This window comes from Ranitomeya variabilis, chromosome 6 (assembly GCF_051348905.1).
Source record: "Ranitomeya variabilis isolate aRanVar5 chromosome 6, aRanVar5.hap1, whole genome shotgun sequence".
Taxonomy (NCBI): domain Eukaryota; kingdom Metazoa; phylum Chordata; class Amphibia; order Anura; family Dendrobatidae; genus Ranitomeya; species Ranitomeya variabilis.
Genome location: NC_135237.1, coordinates 272,497,232 through 272,514,934, shown reverse-complemented (window position 1 = coordinate 272,514,934; position 17,703 = coordinate 272,497,232). Strand labels below are relative to the sequence as shown.

General features: G+C 43.1%; 1 protein-coding gene across 5 annotated transcripts in view; it reads right to left on the bottom strand.

Moving 5' to 3' along the window:
* The window catches only part of LOC143782313 (uncharacterized), a 151,194-nt gene that overhangs the window by 17,007 nt on the left and 116,484 nt on the right, over window positions 1–17,703 (bottom strand). For all 5 annotated transcript variants that reach the window (XM_077269643.1, XM_077269641.1, XM_077269642.1 and 2 more), the window contains 2 exons: window positions 9,234–9,275; window positions 9,005–9,112 (listed from right to left, as the gene is read on the bottom strand). In XM_077269643.1, the coding sequence (XP_077125758.1) occupies window positions 9,005–9,112; window positions 9,234–9,275 (150 nt within the window). The remainder of the gene's footprint in view (window positions 1–9,004; window positions 9,113–9,233; window positions 9,276–17,703) is intronic.

Below are 17,703 nucleotides of genomic sequence, written 5' to 3'. Positions count from 1 at the left end.
TTCAGGAAAATTCTGCAAGAAATTCTGAACGTGTGCACATACCCTAAAAGTGTCACACGTTGATCCTCAAGTGAACATTGTTAAAAAATTAAAAAGAAGACATGGTAAAAAACTATGCTTTATAATCATACCGTCAAACAAAAAGTGGAATACAACACAGTAAAAAAATTTGAATGGAAATAAAAATGTTAACATTGAAACACCATCTTGTCCCGCAAAAAAACAGGCTGCCATACAGCTCCACCAGCGAAGACATAAAAAATATAACGCTCAGAATATAGCAATGCAAAAACAATAATTTTTTGTATAAAAGTTTTTATTCTGTAAAAGCGCCAAAACATTAAAAAAATTACATAAATGTGGTATATTATATAGTACCAATAAAAACCACAAGATGTCATATGACTGTCAGCAGATATAAAGAGAAATTATAGCTCTCAAGATAAGTTTTTAGGCTATGGGGGGGAGTTCCTACCTAGGGCGTTAGGGGAGTGCAGGGACAGCCTGAGATTTGAACAGGAGGTGACCATTCTTTCATTTCCCTATTGATAGAGCCTTCCTCCCCCTTTTCCATCCCGTTGTGAGTTTGTTGTGCCGTCCGATACCGACCCCCTGCGAGGTTGCTATACATATCGTGACTAGTGTTGAGCATTCCGATACCGCAAGTATCGGGTATCGGCCGATACTTGCGGGTATCGGAATTCCGATACCGAGATCCGATACTTTTGTGGTATCGGGTATCGGTATCGAAACAACATTAATGTGTAAAAGAAAGAATTAAAATAAAAAATATTGCTATACTCACCTCTCCGACGCAGCCTGGACCTCACCGAGGGAACCGGCAGCGTTCTTTGCTTAAAATGCGCGCGTTTACTGCCTTCCGTGACGTCACGGCTTGTGATTGGTCGCGTGCCGCCCATGTGGCCGCGACGCGACCAATCACAGCAAGCCGTGACGTAATTTTCAGGTCCTCAATGCCTAATTCTAGGCATTCAGGATTTTAAAATTACGTTCCGGCTTGTGATTGGTCGCGTCGCGGTCACATGGGCGACGCGACCAATCACAAGCCGTGACGTCACGGGAGGCAGGAAACGCGCGCATTTTAAAATTACGTCACGGCTTGTGATTGGTTGCGTGCCGCCCATGTGACCGCGACGCGACCAATCACAGCAAGCCGTGACGTAATTTCAGGTCCTGTATGCCTAATCCTGCATTCAGGACCTGAAATTACGTCACGGCTTGCTGTGATTGGTCGCGTCGCGGTCACATGGGCGGCACGCAACCAATCACAAGCCGTGACGTAATTTTAAAATGCGCGCGTTTCCTGCCTCCCGTGACGTCACGGCTTGTGATTGGTCGCGTCGCCCATGTGACCGCGACGCGACCAATCACAAGCCGGAACGTAATTTTAAAATCTTGAATGCCTAGAATTAGGCATTGAGGACCTGAAAATTACGTCACGGCTTGCTGTGATTGGTCGCGTCGCGGCCACATGGGCGGCACGCGACCAATCACAAGCCGTGACGTCACGGAAGGAAGTAAACGCGCGCATTTTAAGCAAAGAACGCTGCCGGTTCCCTCGGTGAGGTCCAGGCTGCGTCGGAGAGGTGAGTATAGCAATATTTTTTATTTTAATTCTTTCTTTTACACATTAATATGGATCCCAGGGCCTGAAGGAGAGTTTCCTCTCCTTCAGACCCTGGGAACCATCAGGGATACCGTCCGATACTTGAGTCCCATTGACTTGTATTGGTATCGGGTATCGGTATCGGATTAGATCCGATACTTTCCGATACCGATACTTTCAAGTATCGGACGGTATCGCTCAACACTAATCGTGACCTTATCACCAACCGATACTTTTTTTTTTTTTCGGTGAACTGATGGCTCAAGCCCAGGCATTTGCCCAGCTGATCCAGAACCTCACGAATGGGGTTAAGGAGCTGCGGTGTCATGTGGTGCAGCAGCTTCAGCAGTTGTCAGGGTTCTGGGTCTCGGCTCATGTGCAGGCTCAACCACAACCCAAGATTTCTCTCCCTGACACGTTCTCTGGAGGGAGAGAAAAATTCTTGGTTTTTCAGGAGGCCTGTAAATTATATTTCAGGCTCCGCCCTCATTCTTCAGGGAGTGAGGAACAGAGTGTGGGGATTATAGTCTCCCTTTTCAAGGCTGATCTTCAATCCCAGGCCTTCTCCCTACCGACCAATTCACCATCTTTGCGGTCGGTGGACAAGTTTTTTGCAGCATTGGTGCTTGTGTATGGGGATCCTGATGGCATCTCCCTGGCTGAGTCTAGACTCTGTAAGATCTAGCAGGGGGGCCAGCTGGCTGAGGAGTACTGCTCAGAGTTTAGGAGGTGGGCTACTGACACGCAGCGGAACGACCCTGCTCTTAGGAGTCATTTTTGGCAGGGTCTGTCACCTAGGCTACAGGATACTCTGGTGCAGTATGCTACTCCCAGGTCATTGGAAGCCGCCATGACCCTTGCTATATGGGTGGATAGATGCCTCAGGGAGAGACAGACACCAAATCTGCCCTCTGTTGTCCTTTCTAGGGAGGAGGACACATCGGAGCAGAAAGACGAACCTATGCAGGTTGGAGGAGTCTCTTCTCAAACAGGGTTGCTGCGGTTCGCCATGGTATCGGGGCATGCTTCTACTGTGGTCAGACTGGTCATTTCATCAATGTTTGTCCAGCTAGCGCCAAAGTACATTCACCATCTCAAAAGCCGCATCCCCCTGATCGTGTGGAAGGAGGTGACCAGGGTGTGTATATTTCCTCCATCTTTTCGTCTAAGTATACCATCCCTGCTGAAGTGGTTGTTTGGGGGGTAACAGACTATACCGGTGCTTGTGAATAGTGGAGCCGGAGTTAATTTGGTGTATTCTCACTTTGTCCAGACCCATGGTATGAGGGGTAGGACGCTGGCGAGACCCCTAAGCATTCAGGCAATTGACTCTGTCCCACTCAGCCAGGGGAGGGTGACCAAAGTCGTAGATAATATAAGCCTGCGTATAGGGGCTCGTCTTGAAGAGTCCCTGTCGTGCTACGTCTTGAAGCGTATACCAACTCCCATCGTCTTAGGCCTCCCTTGGTTGAAGAAACACCACCCGGTCATAGATTGGCAGTCCAGGGAAGTAGTCAGCTGGGACCAGTCGTGTAAGGACTGCTGCCTGGGAGCTACGATCTCTGCCGTCTTTCTCCAACCTACCCCTTCTCCTGTGGGGGCAGCAGAAGTGCCGCCAGGGAGTAGGGGCAAGACTCAACCATCACAAGTAAACCCTGAGTCCGGAAGTCCTCTTAGGAGGAGGGGTCAGGGGAGGGTGGTGGTTCCCTCTGTGTGTAGTGGGGGTATGAGTTTATTGACACGGGGACGCCTCTGTTGTCGGTTCCTTAAAGAGTTTACCATCTTGTGGCAAACGCATACGTGGAAATAAACCTTCAGGTCCGGACCTGTATGTGAACAGGTATGTGTGGGTGTCCACCAAAAACATCAGGTGGATGTATGCTTCTGGGACGTGGAGTTCTAGGGTAATTGGGTCGTATCAGATGTCGTTCATTCTCAGCCCGGGGACTTTCCAGCTGGAGTTACCCCCAGTAATGCACGTACACAACATATTCCACAGGTTGGCGCTCTGGAGATTTGTGGTGCCTACGTTATTGCCATCTTCATTGGGCTGCGTTTGCCGTAAACCTGAGGATCAGATGACTGCTGAAGTGAACTAGTGGATCAAGGCGTCCTCACCGCACGTCATTTCCGGTGAGGTCCGGTGTTGAGGGTCGAGACCCCTCATTGAAAGGGGCGCACTGTCATAATCTATTTTTGGATTCGTGGCAGCGCTGGTTCCACTCTGTTTTAAAAGTAGCTTTTTTCCTTTCAGGACCATCGGGAATTAATGATAGTTCCTCTCCCCCCCCCCCCCCCCCCGCTGGCAATCTGGTGTAACTGCAGTGCCAGCTGATATAGTTGGTTATCACTCCCACCATCCTTTAAATAGTCACCTGATTCATCAGCTGACGGTTGGTGATAGAGTTTCTCAAAAGACCAGCCGATGTGTGAGGAGCTCTCTAGTGCCAGCGTGTATCAGCTGTTTTAGGTCCTGGTGTCGTATCCTATGCTGAGTGGAGTTTGGAGTCTGGCTTCAGTGTCATCTGCTGTGTGGAGATGGGCAGCTGACTCTGGAAGCTAAGTGTGGTGTTTTTTCCTCATCCATTTTGTGTTTGTCACTATCCCCTGTGTGGTACCATCTGTAGTGGTGAGGCTAGCGCTCCTTGCTGGCCACTGCACTAGCCAGGGTAGTGGGAGGTGACAGCGAGGGATGAGGTTCCTGACGGCGGTGGGGGGAGGACCCACTTAGGGGGTTAAAAGAGTACAGGGACAGGCTCAGGTTTGAGCAGGAGGTGACCATTCCTTCATTTCCCTTCTTCCCCCCTTTTCCATCCCATTGTGAGTTTGTTGTGCCATCCGCTACCGACCCCCCACGAGGTCACTATATATATCTCTATCTCGTGACAAAAATGCTGTAAATCGAGTATCGCTGTAATGGCAGAGACCCGAAAAATAAAGTCGTCTAATCACTTATATCGTATAGGGAATGGCATAAAAAATAAATAAAAACAATTCTTGACTTGCTGTTGATTTGTTCTTTCTGCCTCAAAAAGATTGCAATAAGGCTTGGCTCACATTTATCTTGCGCTCTATGCGGAGTGCTTACACAGGGATTTCCGTGTAAATCTAGGATATGTGATTTAAACAGAACCCCCAGACGAATATTTCGTATGAGGCAGATGCAGACACTGTGGACTGTCCGTCATATGATCCAGCAGCATCCGTCTTTGTAGGCGTGCATAAAAGCACGGTCTGCCACAGTTTTTTGTACTTTTGAAAAGAAAGACAATGCTAAATAGAGGCCAAACGCAGTCCAGAGTAACTGTGCTGCCTCATAGTGAGTGCCTCCCTCGGGGGTTTCGTCTCAATCACGTCAATCGGAGATTTAGATGGGAAGAGTAATATTCCAGGTCTGGAATGTCAGAATGGGGTGACTTATATACCATGCATGCTGCTCTGGGAAATTAAATATGCAAATTACCTCTTCAGATGGGAAGCGGACTAGAATTCTAGTGCCACCCATTGAATCAGGTCACTTGGAAATTTAGATGGAAACTCCAGATGTAAGCGCTCAGCGTAAAGAGCAGGATAAATGTGATCCCAAATGTTATGTAAAATCTTCCCAATAAAAGCTTTAAATCAATTCACAAAAAATCAAGTCCCCAATCAGCTGCGTCATCTGTCAATGGAAATATAGAGGCTTTCCACGTTACTGGTAATACAAAGGCTTTGGAAAAGCAAAATGGCTCCCCCAAAAGAATTTCAACAAAATGCCCAAATCCAAATGCACCACCCCCTCCCTTCTGAGCTCCACAATGGGCCTAAACCACATTTAGCGTCCACATGTTTGGAATTTCTGTAGCGATGAGAGCCTACTTAATGTATTGGGTCCAAGTCTCCAAAAGCACTAGCTGCGCACAATTTATGGGCACTACAATGAACGAGCACAATGTATGGGCACTACAACATACTGGTGACTACAAGATACTGCGCAGTAAAATAAAGAATTGCAGTTTTCAGTCAGCAACATCCACTACCTCCTTGTTTCTGGAAAACACCCATGGAGTCAAAATTGTCACTACAGATTCCCAGAGGGGTGTAGTTTCCAAAATGGGGTCACTTGGAGGGTGTTTCCACTGTTTAGGAAAGGTTAAGGGTATAAAAGATAAAGGGTTCTCCTTCCCTTCCGAGCCCTGCCGTGCGCCCAAGCAGTAGTTTTTTTATCGGCATATTCAGGAGAAACTGAACAAAAAAATTATGGTCCATTTTCTCCTGTTTTTTTGAAAATGCAAAATTTGGGGCTAAATCAATATTTTGGTGGGAAAAAGTAACATTTTCATTTTTTCCTTCCACATCGCTGTGATTCTGGTGAATCCCCGGAAAAGGGTTAATAAACTTATTGAAAGTGGTTTTGAGCACTTTGAGGGGTGCAGTTTTTAGAATGATGTCACACCTGGGTACTTTCTGTCACATGGGACCCTCAAAGTCACTTCAAAAGGGTTGTGGTCCCTAAAAAAAATAGTTTTGTGAATTTTGTTGGAAAAATGAGAAATTGCTGATAAACTTTTAATCTTTCTAACAAAGAAAAATGATGTTATAAAATTATGCTCTTGTAACGATGACATGTGGTAAATGCTATTTATTACCAATTTTCTGTGGTATAACTCTCTGGCTTAACCCCTTTACCCCCAAGGGTGGTTTGTATGTTAACGACCAGGCCAATTTTTACAATTCTGACCACTGTGTCCCATCATGAGGTTATAACTCTGGAACGCTTCAATAGAGCTGGTGATTCTGATATTGTTTTCTCGTGACATATTGTACTTCATGATAGTAGTAAAATTTCTTTGATATGACTTGCGTTTATTGTGAAAAAAACTGAAATTTGGTGAAAATGTTGCAATTTTCCAACCTTGAATTTTCATGCCCTTAAATCACAGATATGTCATACAAAATACTTAATAAGTAACATTTCCCACATGTCTACTTTACATCAGCACAATTTTGGAACCAAAATTTTTTTTTGATAGGAAGTTATAAGGGTTAAAAGTTAACCAGCGATTTCTCATTTTTACAACACCATTTTGTTTTTTTTAGGGACCACATCACTTTAAAGTCACTTTGAGGGGTCTATATGATAGAAAATACCCTAAAGTGACACCATTCCAAAAATTGCAATTCTTAAAGTGTTCAAAACCACATTCAAGAAGTTTATTAACCCTTCAGGTGCTTCACAGTAATTTTTGGAATGTTAAAAAAAAAATAAAAAAATGAACATTTAACTTTTTTTTTCACAAAAAAATTACTTCAGATCCAATTTGTTTTATTTTACCAAGGGTAACAGGAGAAATTGGACCCCAAACATTATTGTGCAATTTGTTCTGAGTACGCAGATACCCATATATGCAGGTAAACCACTGTTTGGGCGCATGGCAGAGCTCGGAAGGGAAGGACCGCCGTTTGATTTTTCAATGCAAAAATTGTCTGGAATTGGAATCGAACACCATGTCACGTTTGGAGAGCCCCTGATGTGTCTAAACAGTAGAAACACCCCCAATTCTAACTCCAACCCTAACCCCAACACACCCCTAACCCTAATCCCAACCCTAATCCCAATTGTAACCCTAACTTTAGCCCCAACCCTAACCTTAGCCCCAATCCTAACTCCAACCCCAGCGCCAACCCAAAGGGGAAAATGGAAATAATTTTTTTTAATTTTATTATTTTTTCCCTAACTATGGGGGTGATAAAGGGGGGTTTGATTTACTATTTATAGCGGGTTTTTATATTTGCCAGCTGACACACACTAAAAGACGCTTTTTATTGCAAAAAATAGTTTTTGCATCACCACATTTTGAGAGCTATAATTTTTCCATATTTTGGCCCACAGAGTCATGTGAGGTCTTGTTTTTTGTGGGACGAGTTGATGTTTTTATTGGTACCATTTTCAGGCACATGACATTTTTTGATCGCTTTTTATTCCAATTTTTGGGAGGCAGAATGAACAAAAACCAGCAATTCATGAATTTCATTAGAGGGGGTGTTTACACAGTTCCGCGTGTGGTAAAATTGATAAAGCGGTTTTATTATTCGGGTCAGTACGATGACAGCGATACCTCATTTATTATCATTTTTTATGTTTTGGCGCTTTTATACAATAAAAACTGTTTTATATTTTGCGGTTATGGAGCTATATGGCGGCTTTTTTTTTTTCGTCGGACAAGATGACGTTTTCAGCGGTACCACGTTTATTTATATCCGTCTTTTTGATCGCGTGTTATTCCGCTTTTTGTTCAGAGGTATGATGCTAAAGCATTTTTTGGGGGCTTTTTTTAATGGTGTTCACTAAAAGGGTTAACTAGTGGGACAGTTTTATAGGTTGAGTCATTATGGACGCGCGGTTTCATTGTTTAGATTTTTTTTAATTCAAATATTTATTCATTGTAGGAATAAATATTGATTTTTTTCATTATTTTTTTAAAATATTTTTACAATTATTTAGAAAAAAAATGTATTTCATTCTTAGTGTTACACTTTGTCCCACTATGGGACACTCATTCTCTGCAGGCAGATCGATTCTAAAGCATGCAGGTCTGCATGCTACAGAAGCTGTGAGCACTGCAACTTCTGTACACTGAGAGACTACCTGATATGCACTGCGCATGACAGGAAATCTCTCAGCTCTGGAGACCCGGATGTCCTCATCACGACATCGGGTCTCCATGGCAGCGATCGGGACCCCGCGGGGACTCCAATCTAAAGGCAGAGGGGCAGAGTCAGCCCCTCTTCCGGCTCTGGAACGCTGCGTTCTGGGGATTAAAGTGCTGGGAGAGGTCCGTGACCACTCCTGGCACTTAGTGCCGGGTGTCAGCTGTGAAAATCAGCTGACACCTGGCCGCGGATCAGCCGTGCTCCCCCCAAGAGCGCAGCTGATTGCCTGTGACATACTATCCCGTCCATGGGCATACAGGCCCAGGGCACATGGACGGGATAGTACGTCTGATGTCAGAAAGGGGTTAAGGCATAAAAATATAAAATTTGAAAATAGCTAAATTTTCAAAAAAATTGTCAAATTTTCGATATAACGTCCAAAATTTACCACTACTATAAAAGTACAACATGTCATGAATAAACAATCTTAGAATCACTGGGAAATGTTGAAGAATCCCAGAGTTATTACCACATAAAGGGGCACTGGTCAGAATTGTAAAATTTCGCCTGGTCAGAAATGTGAAAACAGTCTGGAGGTGAAGGGGTTAATGGCAGAGGTACTATGAATAAAAACATCTATAAAACTGCGAAACGATATGGCTCAGAACAGCTGTCTCAATATGTACTTCCTTTACCTAAGTCAAAGCTATAGGACACAATGCAATTTTGGAATATGGTACTCACTTTTAATCCTTTGTATTTAAAAAAATACTGCTCCAGTTGGTCGCTCAGATGCTGTGTCAAGTTCAGTACTATGTTTGCTTCTTCACGGGATGCGATCTTGAATTTTTCCTAGAAAATGTAAATTGTGTTGTCTTATATTAAAATTTTATATGGGTAAAGGAGAATACAAAAAATGTTTAAAATATATAATTTACTAAGACATTCTAAGTACAATCTACTATTAACTTACCGAATAATTTAAGGCCATTTGTCTTTTATCTAAATCTTGAGACTGTAAAGAAACAAGATCCAAGTTTATTATTTAAGTAAGTTATTCCAGAAAATGATTTTATGCAGTTTCAAATTAAAGCACCATTCCAGTGTTGTTATTTTTCATCGCTGGAGTGGTGTTTTAGACGTACGGTAAGTCCCCTGGTTCCCGGTCATATAGTCACCCCCAGTCATCTTCACCGGTTTTCAGCACCGCTCTGGTCCCGCATCGCCATCTTGTGAGCGCAGCTTATATCTGGCCGGAAGTCTGAAGCTACGTCACAAGCTCTCAATGGAAGTCAAAGAGAGCCAGAAAAAGCAACTCATAGGCTTACATTGATTAGTGACCTCCGGCTCGCCCAGCAAACACTGGAGCAGTTGGCAAACTGCAGCAGCCGGACCACAATGGCGATGAAAAGAGATGAAAACGTAGGAAGTGAATATCAGACAGGGTACTTGGATTTTAAGCACCACTCCAGAGGCAAAGTAAAAAAAAATGTTGGAGTGGTGCATTAAGATACAAGCAGATTCGGACTGTGTTCACACTGGAATCAAGGCTTAGGTTTCTCATGACTTCAGTTTCAAAATCTTAACAGATTGGACACCACTGACTTTAAGGGGAACTACCAAGTTTCCTTTTTTTATTTTTTCATTGTGTAAAATAGCGTAGAAGACTACGCTATTGAATGAGAAAAGACTACTACCAACTGAAAAACCAGTCTGAATGAAAAATTCATTTGAATTACACATAAAAGGTTAAACATTTTTTTCCAGCAATATAGAGAAAGCCATAAGTGTAAATAAAGCATAAAGTAGTTTATGAAAGACACAGGTCCTCATGCAGAATGCACTATGGAAATTGATAGCATCTGAGACAAATACAAGAATATCTTTTCGTCCTGAACGTAGTATCCTTCTCTGTTGATCCTTATGCAAATATCCGTGGATCTCAGTTCGATCTCGCAACGCAATAAACGGACTGGCTGCTGCTCTCCAGCCCAAGCATGAAAGCTATATACATTTCTAGGAGAGCGTCACACTCAGGTCTGGAGAGACGCGGCCAGCAGCCTGTGACCGGACCAATTTGCCCAGAAGTCTGCCTGAGCCCTAAGTCCCCCTTCACACAACAGTTTTTTGCAGTCAGGCTCAATCCGGCGAATTTCAAAAAAACGGATCTATTGCAAAATGTGAAAAACTGATGCAACTGATCTGTTTTTTTACTGGATCCAACTTTTTTTTTTTTTTTAACCCAGGTATGTTGGACTTCCTGTTCGAGAGAGGGAGGGAGAGGGAGGGAGAGGGAGAGAGGGAGAGAGGGAGGGAGAGAGAGAGAGAGAGAGAGAGAGAGAGAGAGAGAGAGAGAGAGAGAGAGAGAGAGAGAGAGAGAGAGAGAGAGAGAGAGAGAGAGAGAGAGAGAGAGAGAGAGAGAGAGAGAGAGAGAGAGAGAGAGAGAGAGAGAGAGAGAGAGAGAGAGATGGAAAATGCATGAGTTTTTGAAAAAAACTGAATCCGCTGCCGGATCCCATCATTTTACCTCACGTTTCCTCCATTTTTCGCCGGATCCGTAGCTGTGCGCATTTTTGACGGACACAAAAAACGTTCCTATGTACGCTTTCTCCGGCCGCCGGAAAGGACGGATTCGGCGAAAACGCATGAAACATGAGGTCATCCGTCGCAATGCGGCGCTAATACAAGTCTACGAGAAACAAACAGATCCGGCGGCAACTTTTGCCGGATCCGTTTTTTTTCAAAATTCACCGGATTGTGCCTGACCGCAAAAACCTGCTGTGTGAAAGGGGCCTAAATGTTGGGTTTCTTTTTATCATTTACCTCCTTCAAATAACAGAATCCATTGACTCTTCACACGGATGCACAAAAACTTTCAGGCAGAGCTTGAATAACAGGCAAAAGTAAATTTTCTCATATTGGATTTAATTATATGGTCATACTTGAGATGCATTTTCTATATTCTTTTTGCCCCAAATCGTATAATATGCACAGAGTTAACAAACACAACAATAGCCATATAAACAAGCTTTGTATGTATGTGTGTATGTCCTGGCATTGTCAGAATGTCACTAGAGTCTACCATAGCTTAGGCCTCTTTCACACTTCCGTCTTTCAGCTCCCGTCACAATCCGTCGATTTTTGAGAATGCAGGATCCTGCATTTTCCCATAGACTTGTATTAGCGACGGATTGTGACGGATGACCATCCGTTTCATCCGTCGTGCACTGGATCCGTTGTAAAATAGCAGTCCATAGTGCAGAGAAAACGTTCATAGGAACGTTTTTTGTGCATGTTGGAAAATCGGTCAGCGACGCATCCTGCGCTGCCCATCGTCGGCTATAATGGAAGCCTATGGGCGCAGGATCCGTCGCTGACCGTCACACACACAGGAATCCAGCGACGGTTCCCGTTTTTCCCCTCTGAGCATGCCCGGAAGGATTTTCAATTCCGGGAAAAATCACTCTCTGTCTCACGTCCCCGGACATTTAATTCCTGGAATTTGTGGACAACGCATCCGTCATTACACTGGATGCGTCACACACGGTTTTTCCTATTTTCTTGACGTCCGTCGATCCGTCATTTTGCTGTATAATGACGGACAGCAGAAAATGGAAGTGTGAAAGAGGGCTGTGTCAACCACAAGTCCCTTTCCCAGATCACAAGACTCCAAATCCACAATATTGCATAAGAATTCTTTAGTTCCAGTGGAAAAAAGAGAAAAGGGATTATTTAATAAGTGCTCCTCTGTTCTCTATATTTAAATAGAGAATTCATTACTTTCCAATGACCCCATTGGAAAGCATATTCAACTACTTTCCAGTGGGGTCAGGGCTGCAAAGCATACAGCGATATCCCAAAGCTAGGCATCGCTGTTGTAAAAATTGTAAAAGCTATTTGACATATGCAGTTTATCCTCACTTAAAGGGTTATATCAAGTTGCAATATATACAGCACCAAGCTTAGTAAAGCAATCAAATGTAATGCCAGGTTAGTCCCATATACAATCGTATATCAAGAACCTAAAATTCCCAGTTTCTCCTTAACAATGGTAAAGAGATACTGGGAGTTGTTGTCACCAGTCACCATCAAATTGCGAACCATAGTACTGATGAGATGTAGTCAGTATGACAAATAAACATGTACATCCAGGTTTGGGAATCTATGTCATCTGCTTGTGTAGGTCCACTATGTTTTATCAAGACCAAACTCAGCGCAGCCGTCTACCAGGAAATTTTAGAGCAGTTCATGCTTCCATCTGCCGACAAGCTTTTTGGAGATGGAAATTGCGTTCTCCAGCAGGACTTGGCACCTGTCCATACTGCCAAAAGTACCAATACCTGGTTTAAAAACAACAATATCACTGTGCTTGGTCAGCAAACTCGCCTGACCTTAACCCCATAGAGAATCTATGTAGTATTGTCAAGAGGAAGATGAGAGACACCAGACCCAACAATGCAGACGAGCTGAAGGCTCCTATCAAAGCAACCTGGGCTTCCATAACACCTCAGCAGTGCCACAGGCTGATTGCCTCCATTCCACGCTGCATTGATTCAGTAACTGATGGAAAACGAGCCCTGACCAATTATTGAGTGCATTTACTGAACATATTTCAGTAGGACAACATTTCAGATGTTAAATAATTTTTCAAGCAGATAATGACTTTTGGGTTTTCATTGGCTGTAAGCCATAATCATCAACATTAACAGAAATAAACACTTGAAATAGATCACTCCATTTGTAAGGACTATCTAATATATGAGTTTCACTTTTTGTAGTGAAGAACTTAAATGAATTAACTTTTTCATGATATTCTAATTTTGTGAGATGCACCTGAATGTCTTAACCTGTTGCTCTTTTTTTTGCAGCTTGTATCTCTAAACATCATGCATGGATAGTTGCAGAACAACAGTCTGTGTGTCCTCATTTTTTTCCACTTGAGTCAACAGGGACCATTGATGTAGGCACTAGAACTTCCTGTTCTACAAAGGCAACACCACACTCCTATCACATTTACTGATAATGATCATGGTTATCACACTCAAATCACACAAATTTAACAAAGAAGTTGACAATTTAACTTTCTTGAGAGTATATGTATGGACGTTTAGTAGGATATAGGAGAGGATAATCACAGTTATCCTACTCTGGCAGAGATGGTACTGGCTCTTGAAGCCAATGTGATGCTGTGCCGATTCATCATATGATTGATAACATAGTGAAGAAGAAATTCAAGATGTTACTTGATCAGAAGTGAATACAATATACTTTAAAGACGAAATGATGTGATAGACAATTATGTTGAGGGTGCAGGTATGGATAGTTGCGTTTCCCCTGCAGGTTTTTTATGGATTACAAAATCCTATGAATACAATTTTATTTTAATGGGTAAAGTTTGGTACCTAAGAATTCCATTGTGAAAGCATTTAAAGTAATTATGGTAAAAACCACCAAACTTCTGTTTGCAATATTAATTGGTGATGTAGGTAGCAAAGCATGAAAGGACTTTGTTCCACATTCTGATACTACATAAGGAAGCAGCATTACGTTAGTAATTACTAGTCTATGTGGCAGTTTTCAAAGCAAAAATGGGCAGCAGTATATTTAAAACTAATGCACTATCAGGATGCAGCAAACCCATGTAATAAAGATGGCGTCAACACAGGTGCAAAGTACTGATGAGACAACCACTCACAGCCTACCAGTTCATGGAGGGGGTGGTTGTTTAGTATTAAAATTGCAAAGAAAAAAGGCTTGTATAGGGCGCTGGTCACACGCAGGTAGTGCTAAGCAATCACCAAAACCATGAACTGGTAGGCTGTGAGTGGTTGTCTCATCAGTACTTTGCACCTGTGTTGCCGCCATCTTTATTACATGCATCCTGAACGTGCATTATTTCTGAGACCTGGGCAGGTAAATACTGCTGCTCTTTTTTTGCTGTGTGAATTTTTTAGGGGAATTCTATTTCCTCTTATTGTGGCTTTGCTTTTGCACCTTTTTCAAAGCAAAGTGCATAAGGCTGGTTTCACGTATCCATGAAACATGAATTGTTCTTGCATCAGAAAACTCATCCCGACAGCCGATGAAACAGCTCAGGTCAGAAGACCTGGTTTTTGGGCCAGACCTTACAATGCAAGAACAATGTCAGTCAGGGCCGGGAGGGTGCAGTTACAGCCGCCACTCGGTATTCTGAGCAGAGACTGAACCAGTGTCGCCCCCGTGACTGAAACCGAACGCTGCCAGGAAAAATAAAATTTAATTTTCTCCCGGCAGCATTCTGCTAAGTGCGGGTGCTGAGCAATTAGTAATGCTATTAACCTGCAGATTAAAGGTTCCCTTTAACTCCATAACTGCAGGTTAATAGCATTTTTTTCTAGTGACAGGTTCCCTTTAAAGGGAACCTGTCACCCCAAAAATTGAAGATGAGCTGCGGCCACCGGCATCAGGGGCTTATCTACAGCATTCTGTAAAGCTGTAGATAAGTCCCCGATGTAACCTGAAAGATGAGAAAAAGAGGTTAGATTATACTCACCCAGGGGCAGTCCCACTGCGATGGGCATCACGGTCCGGGTCCGGGGCCTCCCATCTTCTTACGATGACGCCCTCTTCTTGTCTTCCTGCTGCGGCTCCGGCGCAGGCGTACTTTGTCTGCCCTGTTGAGGGCAGAGCAAAGTACTGCAGTGCGCAGGCGCCGGGAAAGGTCAGAGAGGCCCAGCGCCTGTGCTGGGATATACTCAAGTGTTTTTTTCAGCATTAGCACTATTGTATTTTGTCATTTGGGTTACACCCATTATAAATTGTGGTATCAAGCACTGTTGGCACTTTTTTGCACTGTTGCACATTTGATAGCATTCATTAATCATTATCACTTTTATATAGTATAGTTTTATTTTTACACTAGACATTGAAATATTCATAGTGTTTGATATTCATTTCACATTTTTTTTGAGTATTATTTACACAATTTTTATATAAATATATTTTTTATACATTTTTTAGCATGGTATTTTGGTATATTTATTAAATGTTGGGTTCGCGTTGGATCTTTATTCTATGTGCTCCTATTATCAGCTGTACAAAAATTTATTTTAATACATGATATTATTTTTCAATAAAGTTACAAAATTTTAGAAAAATAATGTCTTTTACTGCACTCTTTTTTGGAGGATTTTAATGTTCAGGAATTGGCAGCGCTTTGGATGCAGAACATATCTGCTGCGTCCAGAGTGCTGCCATCTATTGAATGCAGGTGAATCCGCATGTGTTCACTGAAATTTGGGTGAAATTTCTCTTGCTCAGACTCGTGTCTCCCGATGATAAATAGACATGCTGCAATCTGGAAAGACCCGACACATGCCCGTTTCCGCAGGTGAGCCGTGGGTGCACGCATAGTAGACATCAAATATGCTGCAACATCTGGACGCTGTCAGTTGGACGCTGTGGAAATACGCAGCGTCAAACCCGCAGCGTTTACTGATCGTGTGCAGATACCATCAGAAAGCGTTTGTTTATCCATGATGAAGGCAGGTGGACACATTGTCTCTGACAAATCTTCAAGTGGGTCCACTGCTTTTTTGTTATGCTAAGTATAAGGGGTAAGTTCACACAGGGTGCTTTTGCTGCGTTTTTTTTTTGCATCAAAACCTGATCATCTTGGCAGGAAAGAAGCTGCGCCAAAAACGCAGGTTTAGGTGCATTTTTGGTGCGTTCTTTTTTCTCTTTGTGCATGCCAATAAAGTTGAGTGCACACAGAGAAAAAAAAAACAACTTCCTATAGATAGATAGATAGATAGAATAAATAGATAGATAGATAGATAGATAGATTACCTGCGGTAACCTCTTCGCTGGCGTTTTCCCACGGTGCAGAGGTTACCTCCAGTCAGTCTGTGAGGGAGCGCAGGCTCAGTGACGTCACCGCTAGTTACTGAGCCTGCGCCCGCTCCGGCTTATTCATTCCCCAGTTGCTTACAGCCAGGATCGGTCGCATTAGCAGCGCTACCTGATGTAAGCTTTATCTCCCCCAGATACTGCGTGGGACACTCGTTATATTAGACTATGATGGATCAGGGAGTATACTTTTGCTTTTTTTATTTTTTTTTTATTACAGAAGATCAAGGGCTTTGCTTTGGAATGGTAGAACAATAAAAATTTGGTCAAAATTGTGTGGCGTTTTATTTCATTAAAATACTTTTTTCTGCATGTGTGTGTTTATTTAACCCTTTAAACGCTATATGATTAGTAATGGATAGGTGTCTTATTGACACCTCTCCATTACTAAGCCGGCTTAATGTCACCTTACAGTGGCAAGGTGACATTAACCCCTCACTACCCGGTTTGCCACTGCTACAGGGCAAGTGGGAAGAGCCGGGCAAAGCTGCCTTTTCTGGGCAGCTGCGAGCTTCTATTTTTAGGCTTGGGGAGGGGGGTCAATATCCATGGCCCCTTACCAGCCTGAGAATACCAGCCCCCAGCTGTGAGCTTTAAATTATTTATTTAAATATTTTTTTTTTTTTAAAAAGCGTGAGGACCCCTCTATTCTTGAGAACTAGCCTTACTGAAGCTGACAGCAGGGGGTTGCAGCCCCCAGCTGTGAAAGGCTACGTTCACATTTGCGTTGTGCGCCGCAGCGTCGGCGCCGCAGCGCACAACGCAAACAAAAACGCGGCAAAACGCACGCTAAAACGCTGCGTTTTGCGCCGTTTTTGGCCGACGCAAAAAAAATGCAACTTGATGCGTTTCTTGCGTCCAACGCTTGCGGCCATGCGGCGCAAAACGCAGCACAACGCATGTCCATGCGCCCCCATGTTAAATATAGGGGCGCATGACGCATGCGGCGCCGCTGCGGCGCCCGACGCTGCGGCGCTGACCGCAAATGTGAACGTAGCCAAAGAGGGTCTCAAAGATCATTCAAACTTCATTTTCTGTATTTTATCCTATTTACCTTTCATAAGGACACTATACGGAGACATCTCTCCCTTTTTTCTGTGTTTGGATGGACTACAGCACACAGCCAACTGCTGACCATATAAATATAGGAGATGTGCGCATGATCGTTGTGCTTGTGTTTTTTTGTGTTTAATAATATATTACTACGTAATACACACTTTGTTTTTGCATAATATTGAATAGGCAATAGCTACAGTATATGCAATTTCTACATATATTTGATGTAACATTTCACAATTTTTATATTCACTTATACACATTCCTACACTCTTCACAGTTATCCATCTTATATTTGTCACCCACATTGGCACCACTTTTACCTTCACTCTTCATCTCACAACAGTCACATGCATATGTACCAGTAGATATATTTGTATGAGTCATGTCCCTAAGGGTATGTGCACACGATGCAGATTTAGTGCAGAAACGCTGCAGAACTGCACTGTGATTTACAGTACAATGTAAATCAATGTGAAAAAAAAAAAAAGCTGTGCACA